At 37.4% G+C, this 19,901-nt stretch overlaps 2 protein-coding genes across 2 annotated transcripts; one reads left to right on the top strand and one right to left on the bottom strand.

Annotated features, from left to right (window-relative positions):
* Positions 1-7,217: 7,217 nt before the first annotated feature.
* On the bottom strand, positions 7,218-10,416 carry LOC125389394 (SH3 domain-binding glutamic acid-rich-like protein 3). Its single transcript, XM_048417953.2, has 3 exons — positions 10,173-10,416; positions 7,716-7,883; positions 7,218-7,357 (listed from the first exon to the last, which is right to left on the bottom strand). The coding sequence occupies exons 1-3, from the start codon at positions 10,218-10,220 to the stop codon at positions 7,259-7,261; spliced, it is 315 nt and encodes a 104-aa protein (XP_048273910.1). The 5' UTR covers positions 10,221-10,416; the 3' UTR covers positions 7,218-7,258.
* Positions 10,417-16,073: 5,657 nt separating this feature from the next.
* On the top strand, positions 16,074-19,553 carry LOC125389422 (TLR adapter interacting with SLC15A4 on the lysosome-like). Its single transcript, XM_048417978.3, has 2 exons — positions 16,074-16,259; positions 17,166-19,553. The coding sequence occupies exon 2, from the start codon at positions 17,209-17,211 to the stop codon at positions 18,124-18,126; it is 918 nt and encodes a 305-aa protein (XP_048273935.1). The 5' UTR covers positions 16,074-16,259; positions 17,166-17,208; the 3' UTR covers positions 18,127-19,553.
* Positions 19,554-19,901: the final 348 nt, after the last annotated feature.

The following is a 19,901-nucleotide window of genomic DNA, read 5'->3' as shown; positions in this document are numbered from 1 at the left end:
GAAGAGGATAGGCGAGACTTCCAGGCAGAGACAGGAACAATGGTAAATACTCTAAGGTGGGTGATTCATCAGCCAGACACTGAGATATTCAGACATATGGTACTGAGGAGAGGCAATGAGTCACCTGGCAGAAAATAGATTAATATAAATGGGTTAATTTAAGTTTTAAGAGCTATTTTAAAGCAATCTTAGGCTAAGGCCAAGCTTTCAAAGTTAATAAAAAGTCTCAGTGTCATGATTCGGGTGATCCAAAGAAAGACATGCTACATATTTTCCTATGTTTGTGTGTGTGTGCACATAACATGGGTGTGCCAGAGGAGGACGGAAGAGCAAGTCCTGTGTCCTGGAGCTGAAGTTACAGGATGTTATGTGTTGCTGAGAACCAATTTCAGATCCTTTGCAAATGCAACAAGTGTTCTTAACTTTTGAGCCATCTCTGAAACCCTGATATTCAGTATTTTAAACCTTTCCCCCTCTCAGATATCACTGCTTTCTTCTAATTTAAAGGCTGATAGTTTGATATTTGATTCACACCATTAAATTAAACCAATTGGCTAGAGATGAATGGTTAGATAGTTAAATTAGATAGATGGGTAGGTAGGTAGTGCTAGCTAGCTAGATAAATGATGTGATATACATAGACATTTGTTACTGATTTATTTCTGATTGACTTAATTGTTATCCTTAATACTGTATTATTATTTAAGGTATAAGTTACTGAAACATAGACATGTGCAAATAAGGTATGATTATTGAATACACCAGATCTATTGATTTGCTCCTATTATAGTAAATTTGCTTTATACTGATGTGTTACAGTACTGTCATTTTCTAGAACTGCTTTTACAATGTAGTCTAACTTTAGTGTGCTATCTCCTTTATTGAAAGAAAACAGAGCAAGTCATATCTAAAGTATATAGCTAGTTACTCCCACCTACAATCTCTTAAGAATATAAAGAAGCTCTAATTTAAATATGAATTATTTTTTACAACCCATTTGAGAAACCCAAACTTACTTGTTACAGTCTCCAGTAAGGAGTCCATTTTATTTATCATGGCCTTAAATATATGTCTAAATGAATAGAACTTGTGAATCCATCAATTGATATGTGTATATATATGCATATATGCATTTCTATAAATACAAACATCTTCCCTATGCTTATTTGGTTTGTAATTGTTTAATTTCTAATGTATTTTTATTGGCATATGTAATGGGTTTCATATATCATGCATCTGATCATACTTGCTCTCTCCAACCCTTCCCCTTTACCATCTCCCCCTTCCTGTTAGTTCCTTCCTCCCCCCAGTATCACTTCTACTTTTTTACTTTCATGATGCACATTCCCTAAATAATTTTGTCTGCACAAAATCCAATGAAAAAATTAATTTGTAATATTTGCCTTTATGAGGCTCACTTATTTTTCTGTGTGTGATCGTCTTCAATTGTACCCATATTCCTGAAGATTGTTTCCTTACTACTGACAATTTCTATGTGCATTCATCTGTTGATGGACATGCGACTAACTGCTATTGTGAACAGTGCTACAAGTAATCACAGACATGCAATATCTCTTTGGTGGATTGACTTTGGGTTTTCTTCGTTGTAGGAAAGGTTTTTTATATTTTATTTTTAAATTATACATATATGTGTGTATGTGCTTTTAAATACAGTACCCACAGAGCATGTGTGTATGCTCATATATATATATATATATATATATATATTGCTTAAACATACATATGCATTACATTATTTCTATATAGCAAATGCTTGAAAAATACTTTAAATACAATATCTATATCAGAAAACATTGCACACTATGACATATTAATTCTGCCAAACTGTATTATATAAATTCTTCCCATTGTATTCTCCTTCCCAGTCTCTAGTTCTGTTCTCTTAATTCCAGGTGTGCTAGCTTTTTTTTTTTTTTTAGCCATTGCGTCTTTTGAAAACTATTTTATGAGATTATAATATAATAACATTATTTCCCTCTTTCTCATCTCCCTAGAACATTTCCCATATACCCCTCCTTTTTCTGTTTTAAATTCATTGCCTCTTTTTCCATTTAGTATTACTGCATAAGTTTGTGTAATCAACAGCTCTTTAATTGCATTTACGACCCACTCAACAAAAGGGAAATCATTCATAGTACTGGAAATCTAGGCAATTACCCAGGGGTGGTGAAATCATTGTTCATGAAGGAGGATCTACAACCACCAGTTTACTAACCCAGAATAGTCTCTAACTACATTCTAAATATGTTAAATTTTATTTTTTAAGATTTAATTTCCAGTGGTGTTTGTGTGTGTGTGTGTGTGTGTGTGTGTGTGTGTGTGTGTGTGTGTAGTGGTGGCTTCTGCAGGTGTCTATGTGGGCCAGAGGCATTGATCTCCCAGATGCTGAAGTTAGAGGCCACTGTGAACCACCCAATGTGTGTACTGGAAATTGAAATCATGCCCTCAGCAGGAGCAGTTTATGCATTTAAACACTGAGCCATCTCTCCAGTCCGAATCTTTTAAAATTTTTGTTATTACATATATGTGTGTGTGTGTGAGAGAGAGAGAGAGAGAACATGCAGTCATGCTGCCCTACATGTGCAGAGGTCACAGAACAACCTGAAGGGTTCTTTCCACTGTGTGGGTCCTGGGGATTTAGCTTAAGCCATCACATTTGACCATATTTGTCTCCCTCTGTTTTGCACCCCCCTTTCCTTTGTTCGAATCTCTCTTCCTCCCTCCCTCCCTCCCTCCCTCCCTCCCTCCCTTTCTCCCTCCCTCCCAATTTTTACTTTTCTATTGCCATGATAAAGTAGCATGGCCAAGGCAACTTGAAGGCTAACTAACACAATAGCTTTTGCTGAAAATGTCAAGGTTCTCAGTATATGCAATTGTATTTATTGGCATGACAAATGAACTTATTTTCCAATTAAGACGAACTTCATTTCTTTCACTAAATTAATTTTTCTTTCTAGACATCTATCACTGTGTTGAATAAAAGTGGTGAGAGCAGGCATCCATCTTTTCCTCATTCCAGGTCTTACAAAGAGAGATTCCAGCTTTTCCCACCCAGCACAATGTTAACTGTGTGGACTTGCTATAAATGGCCTTTGTTATGTTCCTTCCATACTTCAGTTTTTATCATGGTAAGATGTTGATTTTGTCAGCTTCTCTGTTTGCATGTATTGCATGTATTTTTAAACTTCATGAGAAGTTAAATTTAAAAATTTACTTTGCACCAGGTGATGGCACATGCCTTTAATCCCAGCACTCAGGAGGCAGAGACAGGCAGGTCTCTGTGAGTTCAAGGCCAGCCTGGTCTAAAATGTGAGTTCCAGCCAGAGAAACCTTGTCTCAGAAAACCAAAACCCAACTTACTTTGACCTACAATCTGCTGTGCCTACAAAATGTGCTGGGGTAAAGGTGGTGCAGAAACTGTGGGAGTGGCCAACCAATGAGTGGTCCAGTTTGAGACTCATACTGGGAGAGGAAGCACCACAACACTGCCTGGAGGGCCAGCACCCAGAGACTAGCTAGCCCAGACACCTAGGAGAGACCCAAACAGACTGGCACAAACATCAGTGAAATGATTCCAAATGATACTCATAGATTGGAGCCTAGCTCAGTTGTCACCAGAGAAGCTTCATCCAGTCAGTAACTAATGGAAACAGATTCAGAGACCAACAACCAAACGTTAGACAGAGCTTGGAGAATCCTGTGGAAGGGGGGAGGGAGCCAAAGGGTAAAGGGAACCAGGAGAAAACCCACAGTATCAACTAACCTGGGCTCATAGGGTCTCATTGAGACTATTGTGACATTCAGGGTGCCTGCATGGGACTGACCTAGGCCCTCTGTATATATGTTGTGGTTGTGTAGCTTGGTCTTCATGTGGAACTCCTAACAGAAAGGGGGCCTGCCTCTGACTCTTACCTGCTTTTGTGAACCATTTCCTCCTACTGGGTTGCCTCATCTAGCCTAAATATAAGGAGAGGGGAGGTACCTAGGTTTTTTTTTTTTACACATGTATACATGTATGCATATTTGCCTAAGGGAGAAACTCTTTTTTTTTTTTTAACCGTGGCTATTCTTTCTTTCTACTTACTGGTTACTAGGTTCACAGTTGTTTCCCACCATTCATTTCTCCTATTTTTGGTTATGAGCCTAGCCCTTAACGGCTGAGCCATCCCTCCAGCAACCATTCATTTCTTGAACTTCAGGATGGATTCCATATCTTCATGGTCACAGCCAGTTTAGAGCATCTCCAGGAGTGGCTAGGTCTTAGATTAAAAACAACAGCAACAAAACCCAGAACACTGGTCTGTAACTTGTAATGGTCAGCACAACCAAACCACGGTCTCTTTGGCAAATCATTCGTGAGTCCGAACTGCAGTCTCTGTAGCAATCAGTCCCAGACATTCAAGGCTTCATCAGTAACTGCTGACTTCCCTAACTGTTGGTCTTACTTGGAGAAAATCAGTCATTACATAGGATTGCCTACTTCTTGGTGTGGGAGAGTTGTCCGTATTCTGTCAATCATGTTTTAAATAAACACTGACTTAAATAAACACTGATTGGCCAGGCAGCAGGTGTAGGCGGGAAAACCAGACAGGAAATAGAAATGATGCAAGGAGAGCAGGAGAATTCTGGGAAGGAGGAAGCTGATTCCTCCCACTCCTGCCCAGATCACTGAAGCAGCAGGATATGAGTTGCCCCACTGAAAAAGGTACTGAGCCACATGGCTAGCATAGATCAGAAAAATGGGTTAATCAAGATGTGAGAGTTAGCCAGTAAGAAGCCTGACCTAATGGGCCAATCAGTATTATAGCTTACAGAGATCTGTGTGTGATTTTCTCTGGGACTAAACAGCTGGGGGGCCAGGCAGCACAGAAAAACCCTCAACAAGCAGGCCCGGCCTTTTCATGTTACAGAATGGCGCCCAACGTGTGGTTGATTTTCTCTGGAGCCTGCAGGCTGTGGGGTACCAGGTGGGGACAGAAACACAAACAAGCAGGCCCTCTCATGTTACATAATGGCCCCCACGTGGATAACTGGATCTTTTATTTGTTTTGTGTGGCCCCAGGGGGACACACCCTAAGCAGAATGTGATTGGCTAAAGTTCCCCATCACTGTTCCCTCCTTTTCCACAATGTTCCCCAAGCCTTGGGTGTATAAGTTGTATTGGAGGCGTATTACCTGGGGCTGGGCATGCGACGGCCAACTGTTTTCTGTGCTTTGACTAGATTTTATGGCTTTCTATAATGACCTCCACCTGTCGGGAAAAGAATCTTCTTTGATGATGAGTGGGTATAAGGAGAATATTTAGAATTGTTAGGAATTACTGGTTCTCACAAGGTCCCACCCCTAGATGAAAAACTTGAGGCAAGTCATGGCTGCTGAGAGATGAAGAATCAGTCTTTCCCAGGGATGAGCTCCCTAAATGGTTATCCAATCCCAAGTAGTCAACCCTAAAAACATATGCACACAAGCAACACTAAATGGACTCAAGCAGGCTGTATTTATATGTATGGATACAGGCAATAAAAATAATGATATTTTAAAAAGAACTCTCCTAGGGAAAGCTATCAAGACAAGCCGCACTACTTGGCAATTACTGTCAGCGAAACCGCCGTGCCTTGTGAATTTGTTATTATTATTCAACAAAATTTGACATTGTAGAAAGACATGAAAAAGTGTTGGCTGATACTATTTTTAAGGAAGCCTACCATTATAACCTGTTATTAGTGTTATGAGAGATGTAGATATTAGGTTATACCTGAATCTTAAAGAAAAATTAAACTACATTCTGTTAGGGTAGGGAGACATTAGCAAGACTTGCGAGGGACTTACACCTGAGAGATCAATGATGTATTGTCAACAGATGACAGGACACTGCACAGATGGAAATGGCTAGGAAGTGCAAAGCTGATGCATTTAGGAAGCCACAAAGAGCGAAGTATAGGCCTGGAGGGAAAAAGTGGCTGTAACTAAAGAGTGGGAGCAAAGTGATCCGTAGGTGCCAGTTTCCGAGAATGTGTGCTTTTACATTAGGACTTTATTTCTCAGATATTACTGTATTTTAGAATCATCAAGACTGTCTCAGCAAATTCCTATATCTTTATTCCAGTTTTTAAAATGTAATAAAGGATTTAGGAATATGAATATTTAGTAATACTTGAGATAATTATGAGGAATTTGATTTTTTCCACATTAAGCGATTTCAAACGCTGTTGTAGATTGTTAGACAAATAAGCTTACCTTTAATAAAAATATTTCTAAATCCATTGTCAGTCTTAGCTGTGCATTTAAAATGTTACTATTTGGATGGTGACGTCATAGTTTTAAAAATTTCAATACTCACTCAGAATTGAAAACACCAACCTAGCAATATTGTGAGTGGCAAGTGCTATAATGGTAGAAGTGGACAACAAGAAGTTGAGATAGAGTCCCAAGGGTCCGCATTAGAACAACGAGGCTGTGGAGAAAAGTGACAGCTGAAGGAGCAGAGGATAACTGAGATGTTAAGACCAACTCATCTCGGGCTTAGTAGTTCATTTCCTAAGGAGCTGACTCCATGGTTTCTGAAATAGAGCTGGGGTGGATAAATTTGCCTGTTAACGAAAAAAAAATGAGTAGAGAAACAGATTGGAAGAAGTCTGCTATTTTGTATCATGTAGCAGGTAAGAGGTGATCTGAAATTATTTTCAAGTATTGGGTTCTGTTTTTCATGTAGGAAAAATCACCTGAGAATATTAAGAAAGGTAGTTGCTCTTCCTCTTGTGTTTCCTTTGCATGAGAATGTCGAATGAGACACAGTGCCTTTGTCTTTAATTTTATGGAACACGACCATTATTTGGTATGCAAACCTATATTAAATATAGTGACAAACATTTGAAAACTAAAGTTTCATGTTTATGGATGCTAGTCCGTTTTCCTCTCTGTAAAGTGTTCTCAGCTGTAGCTGAAGAGATGGCTTAGCAGTTAAGAATGGTTGCTAGGCCAGTTCTCAGCTGCCTGTAACTAATAGGAAATCCTACACCTTCTCTGGTTTCGATAGGCATGTGTGTGTGTGTGTGTGTGTGTGTGTGTGTGTGTGTGTGTGTGTGTGTTTGGGTACACCCCCTACACACACTGAGAGGTGGGGGGAATAAAAGCAAATCTTTAAAATGTGCAGTTTAAAAATCCTATTACTGAAACATTGAGAGAGTAGGAGCCCGTTAGCTTTGGCAGCTGTTTTAATGGAGCAGCTGTTCTACAGTTAAGAGGAAGAAGTGGTGCCATCACTCTCCATTTCCTCCATCTTCAGGAACTTCAGAATCTCCTTGTTCTCCTTGGCATAGTGGAACGTATCAAAATCCTAGAAACGAAATTGCAGTTAATCAGTTGTGATCATTCTTAACTACAATTAAATTCAAGTGTTGCCTGCTAATTATTATGCCCAGACTTTCGCAAACTTCTGCTAAGAAAGGTAGATCATTTCCCCAGAATATCAGTTACTGGACATCATAAAGAATGATAAAAAAAACATACCTAATTATTCCTCGCCAAGCAGTGACAATCTTTTTAGAATTAAATATTGTTATCTTGTTAGAAACACAATTAAGTTATTCTGTAGATAAGTAAACCTGACTTTCATACCTCATACATTGATTTTTACCCACATATATGACTTTAAGTTATGAAATATAACTAACTAAACAAGTATTTATTCTTACTCCACAATATTCTGGACCATTGAATATCTGAGGTGGTGCAGCCATAGGAGAGTCAGCCTTAGTCCGCATTTCTTCCAGTGCTTGGGGACTGACAGTTATGTCAATTAACTCGTACTTAATGTTGTAAGAATCAAAAATCCTCATAACTTCACTTTGCTTCTGTTTTACCTAAATAGTAAAAAAGATATAGAAAGTTCTTCATTGATTTGCTCTAATATCTTTTATGTTTTGTTGTCTTGCTTATTCATTATGTTATGAAAGAATTACAGCCATTGTCGATGGCAAGTTTGGGTACAAAAACAATTAGTCAATTTTGTTGTTAGATCATGTTTATATATATATATATGTATATGTATATAATATATATAACATATTGGTCATATTATGTTACACCACACACACACACATTGCACAATATGAAACTGAAAAGAACCACAGATTTTTTTTAAAAAGATGTGTGGCAATATAAGAAAACTCATATATGTATACATATATATATATATATGTTTGTACAATCAATACATACTAAAAATAAAAAAGATGATCATAGTGATCAATTTCTAGGCCAGCTTGGATCACTTCTTGAGATCTTGCTTTGAAAACAACCTGTGTGTCTACATGTCTACATATCAAATAGGGAAAACAATAATCAGGAATTAAATCAGAAAATAGAATGAAAAATTCCCTCCCTCATGAAGCTAAGCTCTAAAAAAGTGAAAGGACAAAAATGGCTAATGTGTGCTATGTGATTGAATTGCCAAAATTTGTACCCTATACTAACAGAATGTTTGTCAGACTTTCCTTTCTGCTTCCTTTCTGGCTAAAGTAAAATTACGACTGCTGGTTGTTTTCCTAAACTTACTTTATAACCAAAAACTGAATAACCACAACATAAATTTCGGCAAAGTTGAGGTTCTTGTGTTTTCATGTGGTATCTTGAGTAATTTTGTCAAATATTATTTCTGATACCAGAATGTGAAAAGCATTGGACAAGCCCCAACCCCAACTTACTGAAGTGGGATTTCTGTAAAAGTGAATGCCAGTAAGGTTTTTGTTTGATGTTCAAAGGTGTAACTCAGTCACACTTCAAAAACGCTTGTCTGTATTCAAAAGACAGCAGAAACATTTCTAAAACTCCAAAATTCAATGTTTTCACTTTCTCATTGCTTCTTTAAATTGCAAAATATGTTGCATGAGACTTAAGCCATCATCTTGTATTTTTCTCAGTCTTCCCAGATGAACCCATTAAGAGAATGGTTGCATAGAACAGTGATATTCCATGCATGACTCACAGTCTGGCAGCATCAGCATCACTTCCACCTCAAATCTACAGTATTAGCAATGCTGAGGATAGTACCAGGAACAATCCGTTCTAGCCATCCCTGCCGGATGATGGTTATGCAACTGTTTGAGTGTCGGAGATCAGCATTAGTGTATTGCATTCTTTGTGGTTCTTACTTGAAATCATCGACTTTTACAGACTGTGATACCCAATAGCATATAAGGCACATGCTGTTTCTTTGGAAACTAGTGAAATATCTCAACTTTCTTTAAAAGTTTTTAAACTTTCCATTTTTGTATAAAAACGCTAACACCCTTGACCAGGCTTTATATAACAGCAATCTATTTTTCCTAGGCCGAGATAAAATCTCATTCCTCCTTTTAGATAGAGGGTATGGCAGGCAGCAAGGGCATAATGAATGCTTGGCAACTATTTATTTGTTGTTGGAAAAGTGATAAATTTAACGGCAAAAGTTCTAATCCCCCAGTTTTTATGTGAGCACAGTGCATGCTAAATTTGAAGACAATGTGATAAAAGAACATGTACCTTGCCAGCATTCAGAAAGATTGCATTTGGCAATGATATTTTGAATATTCTGTGTTAAATATACTAAAATTTGTCTCAATCATTTCTTTTTTAGATGACTACTAATGACTACTAATAAATTTAAAGTTTCATAAGTGGCTTTCATTATGTTTCTATTGAGAAGTTCTGTTCTATAAAATAATTCATGTAAACTTTAATTTGTGACTTATACAAATACATAGACTTCTTAGAAATAAACAATTGACCCCTTTATGGGTTGCTTGGTTTTCTCTGGGGATTTTGGCTCTACAATAACTGTCATTTTTTTCTCTTCCATTCTAAATGGAGTTCACTATTTCTTGTACATTTTAAGTATTGACAAAATGATTGGATTCTTTAAGGTAGTTGAGTTCAAGATACCAGAAACTTGCAACATCAACCAATTCTTAGAGACAACCTGAATAAGAGAACTAAGCACCCATCTGGTAAGTCCTTACATGGCCCACGTTCATGCAACACAGTAAAATAAAATCAAACTTCAAAAGGCAGAAAGGCTATGAGAGTCTAAGCAAAATCTGGAAGTCCGACTACACAGTTTCGCTCTAATCCCCTCCTGTTTCCTCCCTCCAGCTGAGGCCCTTCCCACTCACCTCCCTAGATCCTGACACGCTGGCATAATATATTTTAATGTTACTCATGGTTTCCAGTCCGCTGTTACTCTTCAAAAGTAACAGGTCAACACTTTACTGGGGACTGGCTTCCTGAAGACAGAACACGGAGCCCGGCTGAGCCTTGCTTTCTTTGTGAGGGTTGCTAAGGGCCTGCACTCAGGATTGGCTAAGGAGCAAATGCCCCTTGTGGTGCAGGCTGGTGCCCATTCTGAGGAAAGCTGGTGCCTAGTGACCAGAGGGCAGAAAGCTCCACCCACCCACCTGCCCTGAAGGGAGGGGAGAGGAGACTGTGCTCCCTAGAGCGACACATACTGGCTAACACCTCTCAGCCCAGCTGCCAAGTGCTGGGGTGGAAGAGGGAAAACAAATTCACTCTACAGTGCTGCTAGGTCTTTCCTCTCCTCTGTTTAGGAAGGGAGGCCAGTTGCTTCCTTGCTGGCCACCAAGGCCTCCTCTGGGACAGGAAAATCTTTAAAATACAGTGTGGCATGTGACGAAAAGAGACTAATAAACTTGCGTTGTCTTAATTTGTAAGGACAGTACAAATAGATCCAGGCAAGACATTACCGACATAGAAACATTTCCCCCACTCTTAACCCAGGAGAGTTCTCTCTTCTTTTCCCCCACTAAGCTCCCTGTTGAAATGTGCTTTGCAGGCTTGCCTCTTCCCTCTTGAGGCCAACCAACCCTTAATTTGTGCAATAGTCCATGTCCTTCTCAGTACTTCCTCTTCTCCACCGCCCCCTTTGCTCCCCATGTAAAAAGTCTGCTTCCTCTTCGAAATACTCACAGTTCATTTTATCAGTGTATATTGTCTAGTTACAACAATTTTTAGATTTATAGCAATTATTTTTAATTATATATCTGTGCCTGTGTGAAGGCATGTGCATGGGAGTGAAACCCCTAGAGACCTGTAGTTACAGGCAACCACTTGGGAGCCACCAGACACTGATGTTGGGAATCGAACTGTGGTCTCAGTACACGTTTATAAACGGCCATCTCTCCAGCCCCTGGTTTTGTCATTTTAATTGTGGAAGATACGGATAACATTTGTACCTTAAGGAGTTTGCCAAAAGTGGATATATAATGAGAGTTAAGGTCTTAAGTATCCTATTTTTTCTTTAAGACGATATTGTATTAGATGACTCTATCCACGAAGCGGAATGGCTTTGTGGCTGGACAGGTAACTCACGTGGTAGAGTGCTTCTAAGGTCCTGGATTCGTGTCTAGCAGCACGTGTAGCAGTGCTGTGGCACACATCTGCAATGCCAGCACACAGAAGGAGATGCAAGCAGGAATAGCAGAAGTTTGAGGTCATGCTTACATGCATAGAGAGCTACAACCTAGACTTGAAGGAGAAAGAGGTGCAAATGAGTTTGTTAACTTTCCATTTTTGTTGCAGTGAGGATGTGGTACCTATCTAAGAATTTATTTTTTATTTTACAGAAATCTTTTCTCATTTTCCAAAACAATCCTAGTTCCCCATCACTCTCCTCCTCCCGCTTCCCCCTTTCTCTCCACCCCATCTTCCCATCCACTTCTCAGAGAGGGTGAGGCCTCCCATGGGAAATCAACAAGGTCTGTCATATCACTTGAGGCAATACCAAGACCCTCCCTTCTATATCTAGGCCCAGCAAGGTATCCCTCCATGGGGAATGGGCTCCAAAATGCCAGTTACTTCATGCACTAGGGATAAATCCTGGTCTCATTGCCAGTGGCCTCACACACTGCCCCAGTCGCACAGCTGTGACCCACATTCAGATGGCCTAGTTGGGTCCTATGCAGGTTCCCCTGTCTGGAGTCAGTGAGTTCCCACTAGATCACTTCAGCTGTTTCTATGGGTATCCTCATCATGGTATTGACCTCTTTGATTATATTATCACTCCACCCTCTCTTCAACTGGACACTCAGAGCCTGTTCTTAATCATGGATCTCTACATTTGCTTCCATCAGGTACTGGATGAATTTCTATGATGACAGTTAAGGTAGCCATCGATCTGATTATAGGGAAAGGCCAGTTCAGGCACCCTCTCCACTATTCTTTTTTTTGAAAGTAATTTTATTAAATTATAAAAGTTTCCATTTCCGCCCCTCTTCCCAACATCCTCCCACTCCCCCCACTCCCTCTTCGTCCCTTATTTAGTGTCTTAGCTGTGGTCATCCTTGTGGATTCCTGCGAATTTCCCTAGTGCCTAGTTTCTCTCTAGCTCCATAAGGGCTCCCTCTATCAAGATATCTCTTGTCCTCCCTCTCTGTCCTTCCCCCAACTTGACCATCCTGTTTCCTCATGTTCTCTTCCCTCCTCCCCATAAGGAGTTGCTCAACATCCTTAACCATCAGGGAAATACAAATCAAAACAACTCTGAGATACCAACTTACACCAGCCAGAATGGCTAAAATAAAAAAGAACACTGATTGTAACTTATTCTGGAAAGAATGTGGAGTAAGTAAAGCACTCTTCTGCTGCTGGTGGGAGTGCAAGCTTATACAGCCACTTTGGAAATCAGTATGGTGGTTTCTCAGAAAATTGGGAATCTATCTACCTCAAGACACAGCAATACCACTCTTGGGCACATATAGAAAGGATGCTCAATCATACCACAAGGGCATTTGCTCAGCTATTTTCATAGCAACATTATTTGTAATAGCCAGAACCTAAAAATAATCTAGATGCCCCTCAACAGAAGAATGGATGAAGAAAATGTGGTACATTTACACCTATCTGACTATATAATTTTAAAGACTAAATGAATTGACTATGTGAAAGTATGTGGCTTCATTAGAGGTTGTACAGAAAACAAGTATTATTAATATGGGTGTTATACTTGGCATACTGTTAGAGATCACATCAATGGATAAGACAAAATATTTATTTTCAAGGAACTGAGTGAAAATTTATAAAACGCGATAAATACAAAGCAGATAAAATCAAACTATACTACGTGGGTCAAGGCAAGCATCCTGGAATAACAGAACTTAACAAACTTGAAGCATGTATAGTGCTGGAAAAATATGAGAATAAAGCATTTTAAGGTAGAAGAAACATTCATGAATGCTACACTTGTTATGGCATCTAGAAAAACCAGTAATGTGAAGGCTGTAAATGTGTTTACCAAAGATATTTACCACAGATGAAAACAGACAGTGAAATTGAGGGTTTATTGAAATACATTGCAAAGATGCTATGATGATTTTACAGCAAAGAGATCACAAGGCTGAAAAGTATGTGGGAATCTCACAGCAGTTGAGAGGGAAGTTCTTGGTCTTATCTCAGGTCATTAGTACAATACATATATAAGTGGCTATCTTTTTGTCATTTTAGTAGCAAATTTTACAGAGTAGCTTATCTTTTTTAAAGCTGGACATTTTGGTTCAGTTACCACTGGTCAGTAAGATGTTAGGATCCAAATGTATACAAAAATCCATGATATTAGGCTTCAAGTAGATGGCAGGGTTGTTGAATGTGATAATTTCTGGCTTTTAGTCTTTGCAACTAAGTCACTTGATATTTAGAAACACATGGAGAAATTAAAAGATGGAAACTGGATTGAACAGAGGAAACAGAGTCTGGTTTCATTTTGAGTTTTGATTTTTAGTACTTTTGAGACTTTTTACTATTGTATAAAATTTCAGATAATTAGAGCTTGAAGATTTGCTGTGATGGTTAAATGAAAAAAGACTAAGAGCATTTTACACAATTATAAATTTCATATATTCTTATTAATCCATGCGTAAACAGAAGGCTTTGAAGATTTTAGGTTTATATAAAAGTTAGATCAACAAGTATGGCAAATTTTATGGGGGACAAGATTAGAATCAGCTATTGTAACTGAAGTATGGAAAGGTAGCGCTAGTTTTGAGTGGTAGACATCTTTAGGACAGGACATTGATATAACTTGGACCTGTGAGATGTAGGGTTGAAGGGAATGAACTAGATGCAATATAACCAAAATGATGAAATCTGAATTAAGAGGGATTTGAAAGTTCTTATTTTCTTTTAATGGTCGTTGTGGTGGCATTGACAAAATATATCTTCTAAGTTCTTCCGTTCTCTCCTAGTGTGAGATATCGCCATATCTCCTCATGTCACTGGGTGCTCTTCTAATGCAGTACTTCTCACAGGAGGATAATTGACAGCCTGAAAGGAGTTGATTGGAGCCATATACAAAATGAGAACTAACTATAGGTTGTTTTTGATTTATTTAATGTTATTAAATAGAATCAAAAAGAAATACTAATTCAAGCCCCAAGTATAATGGATATTAAAACTGCTTGTCAATCTTCTTTGGCAGTTTTTATGTGTTATTTAAAAGCATTCAAAAATGGATTAGACCTTTGTAAGGTTGGTAAGACATATTCTAAAGATGATAGAAGCATTTTTCTTGACTTTGTACGTATGCGAATTATTTTGTCTTTCAGACATCCCAGTAAAACATAGATATACAGTAATTATACAAGCATTCAACTCATATAGAGATATGAAAAGTAAGTTGTGAAATTATCCCTTTGCCTATTTCCTGCCACATTCTTTACAAAGGAAACTACTATAAACAATTTGATTTGTATCATTTTTTTCCACCAGCATGTTGACATATATTAAGGCAAAGAAAAGCAAAACTTAGTTCAGCAAGGAAATTGAGGATGAAAGTTCTGATTCAAAACTTCTTGAATTCAAACCCAAACCACTTCTTATACTTCTCTGAGATTGAACATGTTCCTGTGATTCATTTTTCTATAAGGAAAAATGATATTTGTTCCCTGGAATTTTATGAAGAGTAAGTTGGTATGTGTGGAATATTCTGAATAGTGTTTGACACATTGCACACACATTCACAGTGGAGTCAAACTGTGTATATTCCCTTGCAGTGCATCTACTTTACACATGTACATAACATATCCTGCAGTGCTCTTGATCTGTTGCTGAAAATTCGGATTCTATCACTTACTAGTTTTGTGAGAGCCAAAAAATTCATAGACCCTTTCTCGGCCCTTGTTTCCTCTGTAAAATGGATAATGTTTCTTGAATTAATAATCTATATGATAATTTAGAATGATTGTCATGTAGCCACATGTGTTGATAGTTGACACATGTTTATAATCCTGACTCTTAGGAGGCAAAGGCAAGAGGATTGTCACAAGTTTAAGATCGATTTGGCCTCCATAGCATATTCCAGCTCAACCGGTGCTACCTGTTGCAAACAACAAAATAAACAATCAATTAAGTATAAAAAAATCATTAGAAATGCTCCATTTACTCAGAGACCATCGTGGAAGAAGGCATAGAAAGATTGAGAAAGATTGTAACATCTAGAGAATAGGAGGGAGCCGAGGAAAATTGTGTCTTCTGGACAGGACCTGGCAGTACACTCACGAGTACACAGAAGCTGTGGTTACCTGTACAAGATCAAGCTAGTCAACATTCTAACTGAAGGGCAGAGTGGCTAATGACTCCCTCCCCCAACCGTAACTAAAGATCTATTGACAGTTGGTGAGTTCTGGGGAGGAGGGAGGGAGAGACAGTTTTTTTTTCAAAGGTGTAACCCTTGAAAGAACTAATAAAATAGTTTCAGTTTTTAAAGAAATGCTTAATTTAGTATTTCATGTCATAGTTGTATCACAATTTATTAATTGATTTTCTTTTTGATGCTCATTTGGTTTCTTTCAAATTATTTTTTACAAACGATGCTGAGACCGTTCCACTCTAGTCCTACTTAAAAGTGAAAATAATTTTGTCTCTGTCTTGACGTACATGAAGAACTCTGTCGCTGTTAGCCTTTTCCCACTCTCTGTCACTGGGAACTTGAACAAACACTTTCAGATCCTCTTTTGGTACATGGTCATTACCGTACCACACATGGGACCAACCCACATCATTTTCCTACTAGGGTTTTAGTCCTGGGTGTGAACGGAAAGCAGAACCAATTTATGTGACTAAAGCTGTCCTCCTTTGGAAGATGTAAGCAGACACTAAGACGCAAACCAGACAGAAAGGACTATTTTCTGAGTTTGGACTGTCGACATCTCAGAAGATCAAATTCTTTCGTATCCTGATATTTGGAAAACATCGTAAGTTCAAACTTTTATTTAGTTTGATTTGTGTTGTTTGAATTTCTTCTTAAATTCTTTCAAACTTTAGCATAAATGGGTTTCCTGGAAACGTGTGTAATATATGCCGTAGACTTGTGAGATGAAAGCTGCATTTCGAGTAAAAGTGAATGATGTTTTTCATTCTTACAGAGTTTATTTTTATCTTGGTATGTAAGAGGCAGGTTTTGCCACTTAGCCTAGGCTGACCTTGAGTTTATGATACTATTGTCTCAGCCGGCTGTTTGCTGGGATTACAGGTGTGAACTTACATGCCTGGCTTTTTACATAGTAGTTTATAGGGAAATTTAAAATTTTTAAAATTACATTAATGAGTGGTATAAAAAAATGAATGAAATAAGTGAATAAGGAATAAAGATTTGAGTGCCAAAGAAGAAAAAGAAAAACTTAAGAAGAAAGGGAAAGAAAAAAATAGTAAATTTGAGAGACCTGCATTATTAAAAAAATAGATAGCTATGTTTATGGCTTAGTTCAAAGAATTTTCATGAGTGTTGAGTATTATAAGTGGACTTTTGGACAGGAAGTTAGCAATTTCTAAATAAATACTAAAAGACAGCTGACATCGAGAGCTATCCACACCCCTGAGTTTGTGCTTTTTAAACACTTGTATGGTGCTATGTAATATCCTCACAACAGACCCATGGAAAAGGTAGGGGGTAATATTATCTTTTAACTGTTGAGAAAACTGAGAGCCAAAAATAAGTAAATTCCTGATTGGTAAACATTAGTAAGAAGGAATCAACATATTTCTAGTCCTATTCTCTGTTATTTGAGCAAGAGTTCTTCTCAAAAATACGGTTTGTGTAGGAGAAAATTCTTATTGGAATTTAACTGTGAATTGCCTTAATTAGGTCTTTTATATTGTAGGAATATAATCCACACATATTGTTAGAAGAACTTGCCTAAGAAAATGCTTGGAGAAGCCTTCCTAACAGAATTCTTTTACAAAGAACATAAACACGCAAAATTTCATAAACCATTAAGATGTAAGAAGACACCAAATGATGAAAAGGAAAATTGGGAAAATAATCTTCTAGATATACAGAACAATTCACCTCCCCCTCTTAAGATGGGAAATCAAGAGAAAGTTGTAGAAGGAAGTCTAACTAAAGAAGATAACACATCTCAAATGAAATCTGTGGATGAGTTACCTGTTACAAAATTCAAAAGTACACCTCTTCCAGGAAATGTATCCATTGCATTGCCCATTCCAAAGAGGGGACATGATGAAATACAACTGGATTTATATCGGTCTTGGTCCTGTACAAGTATTTGCCAGAATTATCCTGACCTACAGATAGGAGGTGACCACGTTAGAAACATGTATGATTCTGGCTGCTTTGTGGAACATGCCCATGATGATGTCTGTAATGGTCCTCTTTTACTTTCAGTGGATATGCCATTAGGCCACTCTCCTAAAATGGGGCCTCTGGAGAAAACAACCGCTTCAAAATTGTTAAATGGGGATGAGGTTCGAGAAAAGAGCATGCTCTTACATAAGCAACCCCTTTCTAATTCTATGCTTAATAGTTATATGGAAAAAAAGGTGGATGAACTCTACAAACAGTTTTTGGAAGAAAACCTTACCAGGTGTCTCTCTATAACCAACCTCCTGGCTTCTAATATACTGATGAATAATGTTAATCAAATTAGCCTTCAAATCTCTCAAGATCAGAACATAGAGGCATCCAAAGCCCGAGAAGCCCTACTCCACTCTTTAGCACGCTGTAATTTTCGTAATTCTTCCAATAGAAATAGCACTGAATTAAGCACGCCTAATTTACAGATATCAAACCAGACTAGTCGGGAACTTGTAAGACGTCTGTAATGGGAAATCAACTAAAGATTGGCTGGATCAAATAAGAGATCACAGTAACAATTGTGTTCTTTTGCTTCTTGTGTCTTTTTGAGTCTCCGTGGTGATGTTACTTTTCAGAGAAATGATTCTATCTTTGTACATCTGAATTCTATCATGTAATCCACATGAAAAGACATTGCTATTAAAGACTGTAGGAGATACGTACAACAACCCCAAATTATGAACATTTATGATTTCTTTCTGTTTTGACTCTTTCAGTGGTTGCCACATGAAAGCTTGTATGCCTGGATGTACATATTGTCACTAAGTTTGTTTACCATGAAAGTGCTATAAGAAATCCACGACTGTAAGCTATTGAAGAGGCCATAGAAGCTGTATTAGAAATGGTTAGAGGCATATGATCAGTGTTTAAATAACCTTCCTCTTATTTGTGATACACAAGATTGTTTACATTGACAACCAGAATAGCCTTGGTACCTTTTTTGTATGTATATATGCCATTATTATATATAGATTGAGAGACTCTGTAGGAAGAAACATATGATTTGGTCGGCATTTGTAAAACAGGTAGAGGAAAGATTAAGGAAGATGGAGAATCTGTTGGTCCTGAATTAAACTTGATACTTTGAACTCTACTGGCACAAGGATTAACTCCGGTATATCACAGCTCTAGCCTGGTTGTTTTTAAGGCTAAGAAAAAGAAAGGCACTCAGGTTAAGTGTCTGACATGTGTAGCAAACCAGTATCTGCTTCTGAGATTCTTTTGGCAATGCTTTATACTCATAATGTTGACTAAAAATGAAAAAAAGTGCAAAATTTGAAATTTAAACTAAACTAACACAATATACCTTATGTAATGTTATATTTTATTGCCAAATTGGAAACAAGATCACATGGCTAACAGTTCACATTTTTCCTATGAGTAGTAAAAGAATCATTATATACCATTGCTTGTAAAATAAAGTTCTATGGACTTCTGTTTTAAACGTCGTTTTAATGTGTTATATATTAAGTTTTGCATATTTATAATTCCCACTGAATAAGTACTTGTTCTTTATTTAATTCTATAGATTAAACCAATTCAATGTCTTCATATCTTGTTATTTTAATCACATTTTCTTCATTTCTGTAGCTCCATGTTTTATGATGTTGTAGTAAGTATGTAAAATAGCTTGTTTTCTCTTCATCACTCCTGTCTTAGCATCCTCTGTCAAACATTTTCAATCAATTTCAGTCATTCAGATGTTTGATTATGAAAGACAATGGGCAAAAATTTTTGAGAATATGATTTACTGTCATATAGAGACTGAAAACATTGCATATACTGTCTTTCGATTTGTTCAATTTTAATATTTTAATATAGATAATCCACATGAAAAGACATTGCTATTAAAGATTGTACTTTTGAAAGTTGAATAAAATGTATTTAGATAACATTCATGTTGTGGATAAATTTCTTAGGTACAGTAATATGTAGAAATATTTTATTATATAGCAGATATATCCATAGTGTTGAGATTATATAGTACTATACAAAACAAGAATGTTTAGCATTTATAGCTTCAGATTTTAAAATTCCACTATCCTATGCTTATTTTCATATTTCATCAAAATACCTATTATATACTGATACATGATTAAAATGGCCTAAAATTAATGCAATTTATAGATAAAGATAATGTGTCTGTACTATTAGTGTTCTATTCAGGAAGTATTCTCCTATACCAATGCATTCAAGGATATTCCCCACTTTCTCTTCTAACAGGTTCCGTTTGTCTGGGTTT

The sequence above is a fragment of the Myodes glareolus genome, chromosome X (assembly GCF_982192425.1).
Source record: "Myodes glareolus chromosome X, mMyoGla1.1, whole genome shotgun sequence".
NCBI lineage: Eukaryota > Metazoa > Chordata > Mammalia > Rodentia > Cricetidae > Myodes > Myodes glareolus.
Note: the sequence above shows the minus strand (reverse complement) of the source record. Positions and strands in the feature narration are given on the sequence as shown.